This window comes from Maylandia zebra, linkage group LG20 (genome assembly GCF_041146795.1).
Source record: "Maylandia zebra isolate NMK-2024a linkage group LG20, Mzebra_GT3a, whole genome shotgun sequence".
In the NCBI taxonomy this organism is placed as follows: domain Eukaryota; kingdom Metazoa; phylum Chordata; class Actinopteri; order Cichliformes; family Cichlidae; genus Maylandia; species Maylandia zebra.
Window position 1 is genome coordinate 3243243 of NC_135186.1, and position 12634 is coordinate 3255876.

General features: G+C 42.5%; 1 protein-coding gene across 2 annotated transcripts in view; it reads right to left on the minus strand.

The window, feature by feature from the left end:
• Positions 1-12634, minus strand: part of adcy6b (adenylate cyclase 6b) — a 38059-nt gene that overhangs the window by 1439 nt on the left and 23986 nt on the right. For both annotated transcript variants that reach the window (XM_076878844.1, XM_004558716.6), the window contains 17 exons: positions 10451-10600; positions 9947-10068; positions 7934-8045; positions 7535-7662; positions 6837-6995; positions 6595-6736; positions 6285-6413; positions 5094-5122; positions 4446-4593; positions 4242-4339; positions 4020-4107; positions 3773-3889; positions 2541-2681; positions 1579-1754; positions 1048-1180; positions 429-692; positions 67-271 (listed from right to left, as the gene is read on the minus strand). In XM_076878844.1, the coding sequence (XP_076734959.1) occupies positions 67-271; positions 429-692; positions 1048-1180; positions 1579-1754; positions 2541-2681; positions 3773-3889; positions 4020-4107; positions 4242-4339; positions 4446-4593; positions 5094-5122; positions 6285-6413; positions 6595-6736; positions 6837-6995; positions 7535-7662; positions 7934-8045; positions 9947-10068; positions 10451-10600 (2341 nt within the window). The remainder of the gene's footprint in view (positions 1-66; positions 272-428; positions 693-1047; positions 1181-1578; positions 1755-2540; positions 2682-3772; positions 3890-4019; positions 4108-4241; positions 4340-4445; positions 4594-5093; positions 5123-6284; positions 6414-6594; positions 6737-6836; positions 6996-7534; positions 7663-7933; positions 8046-9946; positions 10069-10450; positions 10601-12634) is intronic.

Genomic DNA, 12634 nt, shown 5'->3' on the forward strand with positions numbered 1-12634 from the left:
ACAAAAGCGCATCCAAAGAAAACTTATCGGATTTCAAGAGCAATTTTCACTCTCCTTCGTGTTTACCTATCTTCATCTGGAAGTTGTTAAAGGAGTGCTCGTTGATGTATTTCATCTGCTCTCTAAGCCTCATGGCATAATCAGCCAACGCCAGGATGTGTGAACGGCCCTCTTTATCGTAGGTGGAGTCATTGAGGCCAGAAGCTGCCATGTAGGTGGAGCCAATGGTTTTGATTTTTTCCAGCTGACGGAACCTCTCCTCACTGATAATCTAGGAGAGAACAGCAAAGGACAGAAATAAAAGCAGCATAGCAACAGGTCAGCAGCACTGGCAGATGGTTACATCTAATGACCACACCGTGTCCAATAAATGTTTCCTAAATTATTGTAACGTGCATTAATTGTTCCTTATATTTCCTTTTGCTCACCTCATCAAAGTCAGCGATGATCTCATTGAGGAGCCTGAGACACTCCACCCCCTCGTTGTTAGCCTCCAGCTCCACATAAAACTCCGAAAAGTTGCTTATGGAGGCAAACATGACAGCAACACACTCACATGACTGATAGTACAACTCGTCATTACGACGCTCCCGTGCAAGGAAGTGAGCAGCTACGTCCTTTGGCAAGATGTTATGGAGCAAGCGGCGATTGTACGCCTGCAGCTCCTCCATGTCCTCCTTCTCCTCTGTAGCCTTAAGTGGGACAGGGAGGGATACGGTTACTTAGTCACGATGTCAGGTGACTGGATTCATGATGTTATTACAGCTGCTAGAATTGGCCTTTTCACAGAAGACAATTTGACACCTCATAGTAAAGATTTTGACATTACATTTAGCTCCTTCACTTTTAGTCCTGCTGCCATATATGTGGGCTCAGCAGCACAGTGGCATGGCTTAATAAGAACAGAGCCACTGTTAAAGCTAAACTAACATGATTTTCAGGCTATGACAAGTCAAACTGCCCACAGTGAAAAATGTCTTTTGCTGAGTTTAAGTATTTTTGGTTTCCCTTTTGTTTATAGTCTACACACGTAATCGTTCAGCCTACCTGCAGCTTCCAGAGGAAGTCCAGACGAGCGGTGGACTCCACCTGCTGGCCGTGCAAGTAGAGAGCCAGAACAAAAACTGTGAGGATTATAGGAGTCATGACCTTTAGGGAGACCTTGGTCACATCGTCGCAGCTGAGGAGGGAAAGATAAGCAATGAATGAGTGTCTTCAATATTAAAACTGATGCATACCACTGTTCTGCAGTTTTATTGGAACCAAATCTGGAAAACAGCCAAGAAAGAGTCATGTCTACAAACTATATGGGCCTCTTAAAGTAGATATAATCAAATATACAACTTAACATACTGCTGCAGAGAATCATTAACAGGTTTTAATTGCCTCAGGAAAAAAAAAGAGCATATTTAAAAAAAATAGAACTAAACATGAAAGTAGGTCTATTAGAATATAAATCTTATTTTAAAAAGTAGGCTAATTTTAACCTAATCCACAGTACTGTGACACAATGGAGACTTTTCAGGTTGAAAACTGGGAAAACAGTGACTGTGTTAGCATTGCCGGTAGGGGACTCACAATTTGTAGGCAATGACCAGCATGTCTGCGTTGTCGAACAGGGCCACCTGAGGCCACTCCACTAGCAGGAGGAAAGTGAGCTGGATGAACAGCATGAGAGCCAGCTTCCCTATGCTGCTGATGTGGAGGAACACAGAGCAGGCCAGCAGGGTCAGCAATACACTGTAGCTGAAATACTGCAGCACAGAGGAAACAGAGACAAAAGGAGGAGGAGGAAGAAGAGAAGTAGATTTAGGTTTAGAGTGATAAGTCAAGATTTCACCAATGAGGAAAAACAAACATGAACATGAAGAACGCACCTATGATTCAGTGTGCATGTGCAAAAGCAAATACGAAAACCCCTTTTCAAATATTGGCTATGTAAGAGCGCTGTGTTCATTAAACTGCCCAGGTGATGATACAAAGTGACGCACACAAAGAGCCACTTTGAACTTCTAACATTCCCCCCCTCGGTTTCATGAAATCTTAACCACAACTGCAAGTGTGCACGTGTGAGAACAGACATTTTTAGTATGAGCGCTACAGAGGTTCAAGCACGTAATGAACCTTTACTTCTCTCTCTCTTTGTCACTAAGAGCAGGCTCTCTCATTCTCCATGTGGGTATCCGTAACAGCAACGAGGTGCTACAGCTGCTCTCACGCCTCGCACTCAAACTGTGAAAACCCCCTCTTCTGGATTGGGAATAATGAAAATGCGTCACAGACAAATATTTTAATCTTGCTGCAAATTACAAACAAAATTCAGTGAGATAAGACACGACTTCTCCTGTGGACACTCTCCAAACAATTCTGTTTCTTAGTGAGTGCTTCATAAAATCTGCCTCCTGGCTCTTATGAAAAAGCAACCGGAGGTGCTCATTCAGACATGAAAGGGACACGTTCAGAGGCCGTCAGAAGGGAACGAATGTCTGAAAGTGGCTTTACAGACACACAGGCTTTTTAAAAAATGCTGTGGAGCTGACCTCTGGAAAAGGGCAGGGCATTGTCTGGCTGGAACACAGAGTCGAACCGTTGCTGGTCAGGTTATAAAGCAGGCAGGAAGTCATTGATGTGTTCAACTCCTTGGCCACACACTCCTTCAGGTTCTCTCTGCTGCATGTAAACTGGCAAGAGAGAAGGAAACAGTTTGTCATTAAAGAGTCAATAATTGGAATCAGCGAGGAAGAGAAGCACATGTTATGCCTTATATTGCAGCACATATGGTGCTGGTTTTAGGAGGTGGTACAACATGTTTGCTGATTATTAAATAACTTTGACCAAGAGATGTACAGCGAAGGACATTTTTGCATAGTTTCTAGTTTTCATTGCTCCTCTCAGGTAAAAATAATGACTATAGGCATGTGTAAATTAACAAAGTCCTAGTAAACAAGGGGAACCTCAAGGGCTGTAAAAATAAGCCAGGAAGCTTCTCTCTTGGCCAAATGTGTTAATCCTCATGTTAAAATGCTCAGCTACACTTTTCATAGTGTATTTACATTCTGGTACAAAAAAAGGTTTGGCCATTAAAGCCACTTTGTAGCAATAGTTGTATCCCATGTCGCTTAACCCATTTTTAGTGGACTCATCTCACAAAAAATCTGTCTTTCTATGTGTTGCAGCCCATCTGAGAAGTTTTGTTTAGTGAAATTCATCTGTTACCTATGAACAAATTAACAGCGTGTATGTGTGTCTGTGCTTTGCATCCTTACCTTTCATAAATAAAGCTTGCTAACCAAAACTTGATAGCATTAGCTGACAACATAGCACTCTGCACCGAGCACTGCGAATACGTTTTAATTCTGGACTTCAAAAATCCAACATGGCACCAACACTCAAGCTTAAAAATGTGTGGTCAGGGGGGCAATGCCCATCTTTTATATAGAGATTTTGCCTTGAGCAGTATTTATGTCAAAATGCTGTATCTGATTATACCCTATATACTAGAAGTTTTCAGTATTCATATAGTCACGCATGTATGGAGCACATATAAAACTGAATGGATCTTTATAATGATCACATGAAGAAAATATTGATTTCTACAACCTCATCCATCACAGTGATAGATTATGATTAATTGCCTCTATCCAGCAACATCCATATAGCCAGAATAGTGCTTAATTACTTTATGTTAAAGTAATGTGTAATAATATTTAAAATAATCAGGAAATAAGTATTTCATGATGCAAAAAAGCATCAAAATTAAGACAGTCCATACCATGTTAGCAAAAGAAGAGATATAGAGGAGGAGGATGGTGAAGACGGCCACCAGTGTGCTGTTTGCTCGAGATCGGACTATTTTCTTGGTCACTGTCTGCAAGGCAGCTGGAAAAAGCTTTGATACAGACAGCAGGGAGAGCATCAGATAAGGGAGAGTTAATGCCATTAGCGATGCTGAAAACATGTAATAATGTCTCTTATCTACAAGAGGAACCACATGATTGGCGAAGGCCTTTGTTTCGTACTTTGATGCAAGAGTAGATGGCACAGACGAAGAGGATGTTGGCGAGGATGACGAAGACGCTAATGTAAAGACCGAGCATAAGCGGCGTTCTGAGGAATAGATGAAAACAGAGTCATTAAGATGTACAACTCTAATGAACTCCTCATAAACGAATCAAGAGCACATTTCCTGTGCACAATTCAGTATAACTGGAAAAGGCAACTTGTCAAAGAGAACTACTTACTTTGGGAAAATAATAACTTGAATGAAGCAGATACAGCAGAAGACAAAAAGTATGCAGGCCACATATCCCCCGAAACGATCGTCAACTTTTTTAGAGTACTACAGAAAAGACAACGAATGAGAAATCAGATGAAATGAATTTACATTTTTTTCTTTTAGGGACGTTTTGGGGTGAATTTCAATTTAATTTTTGTCAAATGTCAACCTTTTTCTCAAGTTCTTCAGTCTGAAAAGTGAGCAGAAACTTCTTGACATGATCTTTCCTCAGCTGGTCAATGCTGCGCGCATCGATGGCCCGTCCGAGAAACTCATCCACCTCATCCTCGGTGTTCAGTGCCTCCTGAGTACAGCGACTGTGAAGTACAGGGAACAATAGGTCACTGTCATTGCTGCGTGTTTGCTTCACTGTGAAAGTGTGCGTGTGTGCGTGTACATGTTTAGACATCTTTGTGAGGACAGAAAATTGGCACGTTACTACCCTAAGTGTGGAGCAATAGCCACTTATGGGGACAAAATGCCAGTCCCCACGAGGTTGAAGGCGTCGAGGCTCAAAATGTGTTTTAGTGTCAGAATTACAATTGGGTTATGGTTAGGTTTAGGCAAAGGGGAAGTATTATGTCGATTAGATGTCCTCACTAAGACATGAAACGAGTGTGTGTGTGTGTGTGTGTGTACATGAGGATGTTGCCCTATGCTGTGACACAGAGGATGACTCAGAGATAACATGGCATTAGTGTGTTTGATGGATCTGACTGTGCAAAACCAACAGTTTACTCTAAAGTTAAACTGCTACAGTGACAGCTGACAAATCAAACACTTGAAACTGGAGCCCACCCAAAAAAACCCCACTCACTTTTCTTTGCTGGATGCTTCATCGATGCCCTGAGAAAAACAAAAAGAGAGAGTGAAAACAAAAAGAAAAAACAGGATAGAAAAAGAAACAAAGGGAAAGAGATTATCATGTGGTCACAGTACGACTGAAAAATAGACACAGACTCAGACATCTGCACAGCTAATCCCTGTGAGCCAGACTGATGTTTTAATTAATGCTGGGAGGCTTCAAATTACACCCTCTTTGCCCCTAGGGCTGAAACCCTTTGAGATGGAGAAAAAAAAAGAGGAGGAGGGAAAAGAATGTACGAAAGAAAAGGAAATGAGACTTCAAACATAGAGAGAGAGGATGTCAGAAAAAGTGTGTGAAAAAGAAAACATATGCAGCTGCAGACTCATCATATTAGCTCGAATAGTGAACTAGGAATCCTTGAGAGCCCTACAGATCAGTACTTCTTCTCAGGTCCTCGTTGTCTTCTGTTACTGTTTGCCACTCAAATGTATTTATTTATTCACAGAACACTGTCTAATATGAAGCCAAAAGTAAGATGGGAACAAATAAGCGTGTACAGCTATGCCAGCAACTCTGTGAGGCTTTACACAGCAACATAAGGTAGGCATGCTTACGTCACGTCACCAATACTTATCTTAATACGCATGTTAGCATGCAAGTCAGGACAAGGGTAAGAATACTCTGTAACAGTAAGCTAAGATGCCATCTGTAAAAACAGTACCATAAAAATGTAGAAATACAACCCAGACAGATGACGCTACGGCTGAAGTGTCACTAACTTTAGTTCTTCCAGTCGCCACTTGAGGCCAGTTCCAAAAGCGAGTCAAATCTCGTCTTCATGTTAAAATGTCCAACATCACAAATTTAAATAAAGATGTTTGCAACCCGTTATAAAGAATGATTTTGTTCTCCCTTCATAACAATTTTAAAGTTGGAGTGGGGGAGGCGGGGGTCATTTCCTTCAACTATTTGGATTTTCTTAAGCCTTAAAAGAAGAACAGGTGACCTCACAGTAGATATGTCCATCTCTTTTATACAGTCTGTGATACCAACTCTATCCAGATGAAATGTCCACAACAGTATACGCACACATTTTTTTAAACAACCTATTGAAAGTATATTTATAATTTAACTTGAGAGAATGGAGAGGATGAGGAGGTACTGTAGAAAAGTGCATACTGTTCCCTCTGTGTAACTCACCATCTTCTGGTAGGCTTTAGGCTCCTTGTTTCTGTTGAAAGACCTGTCAGGCACCCAACGTGGCATCACTCCCTCTGCAGAATTTGCACGTGTACGCTGCATTTTAGCTATCATGGCTTTCTCTTCTTTCTGGAAGTGAAGAAACCCCAACAGGGTAAGTGCTTTGAAAAATAACGTCTTCTATTCCAGGTGACAACCCATTATATTATTTGTGTGAAATATAGCACTAGTGTGGTATTCAGATGAGGTCAAGCAGATAAGCATGTGCGTGCCTGTGTGTGTGTGTGTGTGTGTTTGACCATGCACTAACCCTTTTCTGGCTGCAGCCCAGCACCAAGAAGGTTTCAATGTTGTGTTCCTTCAGGTAAGCATTCCTCTCCCCTCCAAATCCTGGCTCCACTTCATAGTCCCCGTTCAGATACTGCAGTGTCGCTTTGGTGATGTGGATACGACTACACACACGCCCACACACAACATAAAGTGTGTCTTAAAACATAAATCCTATGGAAGATTAATCCAGCACGGTAACGAGGTAATTTGGGCAGGACCTACCCAGCCTTTCCCCCAGCCTCCATTTGGTTGGCAAGGGTCACGTCGTTAGACCACACATCAAACTGCCACTTGCGCAAGCCAAGCACCCCGCAGTGAACGCGCCCGCTGTGGATGCCCACCCGCATGTTCACGTTAACGCCTGTAACCTCTCTCACCAGCCTGCAGATGAACACACACACGAACACTGATGTCAAAAGGCGAGCATCACGTTCAGCTTCACAAAGTCTCCTCAAAACCCTGTGTGCCATCCACAGATAAAATATATGCAATAAACAAAGCCTCACATCAGATCCACATATACACAAATAATTAGTCAGAGTTAAAAGTAAAGGTTTGAGACTGTTCTAAAGGCTCTGGTCCAGACAGTTTTTTCCAGTCTTGGTGGATATTAATGTCAATGAGAGCATACAAGCTCTGCCTTCAAACCAAAGAAGCCATCCACCTGCTCTTCAAACCTTCTGTTTGGGAGGTGAACCCAATCACTCACAAGCTGGCTTTAAGAGAGCGTGGCTTAAAGGAAGTGGAGCAAAAGCACTAAGGCTAGGCACCTCAGTATAAGATAAAAAGGGAATATTGTGAATCATGCTAATTACTATAGTTGAGTAAAAGGACAAAAAATGGAAAACCAAGCATAATAAATCGTCTTCAACTTTCAGTGAAATATAACTGTGGCTGTCTTAAGTGTGCATTTTACTCACGAGATAGCTTCAATCATGTCTACTCCCATCTCTACACAGCAGTGGGCGTGGTCAGCACGGGGCTCAGGCAGTCCTGACACACAGTAGTAACAGTCGCCAAGGATTTTAATACGCAGACAGTGATTCTCCTGTAAACAAAGACACAACGCATAAAATGTTAGACCTTCACCTACAGCTGATTCACAGCATGTCAAATAGATTATAAACGCATAATGTGAATGATTTATAAGCCTCGGCAAAGTTCAATTAGCAGGTTACACAATGCTTAAGTATCAGTAAATGCATCATTTTCTATTCGTCATACTAACTAGGACTGAGACTACAGACTGTAAAGATGCGTATGAACCGGTGGTTCAAAGTTTCGCTATGACAGTAGTGGCAGCCAACAGCAAAGCTCACCGAAGCCAGCTTGTCAAAGCGGGCAAACAGCTCGTTCAGCGTCATGACCAGCTCCTGGGCCGTGCACTGAGATGCCAGGCTGGTGAAGCCCTCAATGTCTGCAAACAGTATGCTGCAGGAGAGATGATGGGTATGTGGGGAGGGAAACAGAGAGAGGGGAAGCAGAACAGACAGAGGGAAAGAAAGGGGAGAAAAAGGAGACACAGAATGCAATCAATCAACATGGTGTAGAAAGAGACAGCATGGTCTAGCGGCTCCCTCCTCCTGTTCAACTATCATGTGAGCAAGGGAAAGAGAGGCAGACATTTGTTCGGCTCTGGCTCGCATCATTCAGGCCAATGTAGGTCACCTCCTCCAGCCCTTCCCTCTGAGAACGCCCCCCTCCCCTCCTCTCTACCCCTCGATCCCTCTGTCTGCATGCCTTTCATTGCAAACTTTTGATAGTAATGAAAGACGAGGATAAACAACACCCCAGACGAAAGTTAGACATGAAGGCAACAGATGGCGCTGTGACCACTGCGAGGTCATCCAACAGGGACAAACTCGCACTTAATTACAGCGGTCAAAGTCTTGTCTGCGTCTACCATTGTGGGCAAGATGAGGCGATGCCATGATGCACCACTTCATCTGTAAGGGACAGAATTAACAAATAAACAAATAAACAAACCTATAGTATTTTCTCACTGGTGGGAGCAGAGCCTAAAGTTGATGCCGGATGGACATTTTTTTTACCCATATTTTGAGATATGCGTTTTTGCTAACACCACTTTTAGTGAACCAGCTTCCTATTCTAAACAGCAGCATCATGAAAAACACATCAGGAGTAACCAGTGCAGTTTTTGGAAGAAAAAGCTCAGGGCTCAGAACTGAGTATGCCATATACTGTAGTTTTACTGGCAACCCAGTAAAACTAAGGTACTGAAACTTCATATACCTTAGTTTTACTGGTTTGCCAGTAAAACTCTATTATTATTCACTCCTGCAGTTACTTATACTTGGCAGGAGTGTTCTGTTTTAGGACTTCCCAGTCCTTCACACACAGAGAGCAAGGAGAAGCACTGGGAGACATGTGGCTACATGAAAAGACAGAGGCTGCGAGAGATGCAAGAATGGAGCGGCATCAACAACAATAGATATGATACGGATAAGCTCAGAAACAGCATAAAAGGGAGTCGCTCAGATGGACATGGGCTGTAAAGTGGCCTGGAGATGCACTGCGACTGTGAGCATGCTAACGTAGCTTAAAAGGACACCTTAATAACATTTGTGATTGCACAGCTCTCAAGTGAACGATCTCATGTGGGCGAGCAATGGGAAGGGATGAGCTGCTTTAATTACTGCTTTACTTAATGCTTTGCTTAATGCTAAATTTGATTTGTCTTTCTAAGTAACTTCGTACAATGCTTGACTAAATATAGTTTAAAATTACAGACCTGTTAGGGTTAAGCTAATCAAAACACTCTGAATATCTTGAGTTTAGTTGTTTTCTAAGTGTTATTGCCTTTTCAAAGCAACCCAAGTATTTTTTATTTTCTAGTCTTGTGTTGAATTTGGATAATGGATTGCTTGTGTAAGTTTATACCTTGGTAGGTCAGTGGTGCTGCAGCTGGGTCACCTATGACAGGAGATCTTTGCTTTAACCTCATTACAATCTCCACGCCACCACAACATGGACAGTGCTGGCTAAACTCTGCTGCAGTACAGCCAATAGAAAGATTCAATCACCTGTTAGTAGTCAGTCATCAGTGATGGATGAGAGTAGGAGGCAGCAAACTCTGAGATCTGTCGGAAATTATTTGCTACAGAAAGCACATCAGCGTCCTGAAGCCAATATTGTTGCTTATGCCGGTGCTGTCAGTGTCAATAACCAGCAACATGCATAATACATGCTCTAAAGGAAATAGCGGTTGGAGGGACTCTGAGGTCGAAGCTAGCTGAGCACTCCCACATTTTTTGAGCCTTATAGTATGTTCGTGCAGAAGCATGTGCGTGCATTCATCTGTCTGTGTTTACCTAACATTGTCGTGTTTTTGAATGTAGATCTTGTGGAACATCATATCTTCCTTCTTGGCACTGATATCAGCCTGCATCTCCATGGCAACGTGATGTGGCAGCACCGACAGCAGTAAGCGCTCCTGAGAGAGAGGTAGAGATGACACAAGAGAATGAGAGAACAGACAGAGAGATGAATTAAAACAGAAAGGAAGATATGACAGTGCACGATAAAGAGAGTTCATTCATTTTCAGCGTTTTCCACTGTTGGAGTGTTTACTGAGTCACCCTGGCTCGCTGGGATCTGCGTGGGAAGGTGTTAGTAAATTAGAGTGGAGCGGAGATACACGTTATACTCCAGAACATATTGTTGACCTCAAAAAGGGAGACAAACAAGTTAGACTAGAAAACTGAGACACTCATTTGTTGCTCTTCTGCATTTGTGTATATGTCTTTCTACAGGACTTGGTCTCAGCAGGTGTCTCTATGTGTGTGCCTGTGCATACCGTGTGCACATAAGTGTACCTGTTGCTGGTTTTCCCTCTGCAGGTGCAGTCTGGCCTGAATGTATCCTCTAGTCTCCTGGAAGGCCTGTCTTTGGGAGACTTCAGCGGGGTAGTGAGTACAGATCCCGATCATGTTAGTGCACAGGAAGATCAGCATATTGGCACTGATCTGAAAACACACAGACAGACACAAAGCGTGAGGTCGAAGCTGAAAAGAAAACAAAAGAGCATCAAACATGTGCAGATCTTGTCATAATAATTCAATAAACTCTGACTGACCTGGGTGAGGTCATTGAGAGAAAATGATAACATGCTATGTCATAGGAATTACTGCAAGGCGAAAGATTCCTCAAATGTCTGAGGGGCCATTAGATATGATCTGGTTAGAGACGATGAGCATGGCCTTGTGTTTGCTTTGCAAAGGATTTTTTTTACACTTGTTCTTAATGGCAGAGAGGAAGCCCAGACTTTTTAATGCTATGAATCAGTGGAGACGCGGGAGGATTGTGTCATTCCAGCTTTTTTTTCTTAAGAGCTAACAACAATATTGTATTTATTGCGCTGAATCCAATTAAAAGGCAAAAACAGGGAGATTATTCCAGCATTTCAAAAGATGACTTTTGTTAAAATCTAAAATCTCCTGGCAAATAGTACAAAGCAGAGAGACAGAACATCTTTTATGCAAGCGGTAGTCTATCTCAATGCGCAACTTCAGATAGAAGCAGACAGATCCATTACTGTAACTTCCTTGTGTGTACCCACTAAGTTTAACAATGAGGCTCTGAGAATGCTCTGCACAGTCTGTATAACATTATCTGTGGCTTGAGTAAATTAAGTTTATCGTGTGCAGTTAACTTTGTGGGGTCATTGACCTTAAAGGCATTCCTCTGTGCTACTCCACTCACTTTTTGTGTTTTCGGATGCGTGCCGTAAGCCAGCGTTTGAGTCTGTTAGTGATTTCTTTTCTCACTAGTCCACAGCCAAGACTGAAGATCAGAAATGGATGCCTTGAGCTCTGGACTTCCCCTCAGCTTAGAAACACGTGGGCATGCACGTTCACACACAAACACACGTCCCCTCCATGTTCAGAAACACACTCCAGCCTGGGAAAGTCACTTGACCTCTGACCACAGCCCAGGGTGCTTCCCCTGAAGATGATATCATCAATAATGAGAACAGGACATGCACGCACTGGACACACTAAAGCCTGAATGTTAAATCTGTCTTAAAGACAACACTCTCAGTGAACTTGAAGATTTGAAAACTTTGTGCCATGGCTGGTATGTCGCCAGACCAGTGTGTTTCTCTGTGCATGCTTGTAATGTGTCTTTATCAGACAGTTGGCGGAACAGAGCCGCTGAACTGGAGATAGGGGCTGATTATCTGTATATGTACATTCACTGCATTTTTTAAAGATGTGTCTCCGCCTTTTCAAAAAGCATCACTGCGCTAGCATCCACACTTCAACCCTCACGCTTGCAGAGTAATGGCAGATCCTCTGCCACTGTCCCCACATAAAGGTTTACAGTGTATACACAAGAGCTTACTATTTGTTGTCACGACAAGGCAGAGATAATCTAACAGCCTGTGCTTGAAATGAAACATAACACCATTACCAAAGGACAGTGGCAGGCAAATTTGGTTCATTTTGTTAAGTGGCCCTTCTAAGATACAGGACCTTCTGCAACTAACTGACCATACTTCTCAACAATGCACATGTTTCAGAGATTCGAGCTTTCCATGTGAGCAATTTTAATCCATATATTATTCCTAGAAAAGAAATTAACTGATAGTCTGGCTATGCACGCATAAAGACTCTCAGTGCAATGATGTGCTGGGATAGCGAGGATAGGCATTTATTTGCAAATAGGATGCAAATGTATGTGCAGCATTTATTGAAGCTTGCGAAAGCCTTAAAATGCAAGAGGGGACGAGGCATTCAGGACTATTAAAACCTACTGACTGCATGTAGAAGGGTAGTGCAATATAACAGCCGGATAGCTATAAATGAGTGAAAGTGAAGTGTGAAGAAACATGATGAACAAAGCTTGTATTAATGCCAACTTATATGCTTAGAGATTAGAGGCAGACACATTCACAGAGACTTTTGAATAAATCTTGTGCGTGAGCGTGTGTGTGTGTGTGTGAGTCCTTTTGGACTGGCAGCTCTTTGATCCTGAAGCTTGTTGTGTCTGCTGCTGCA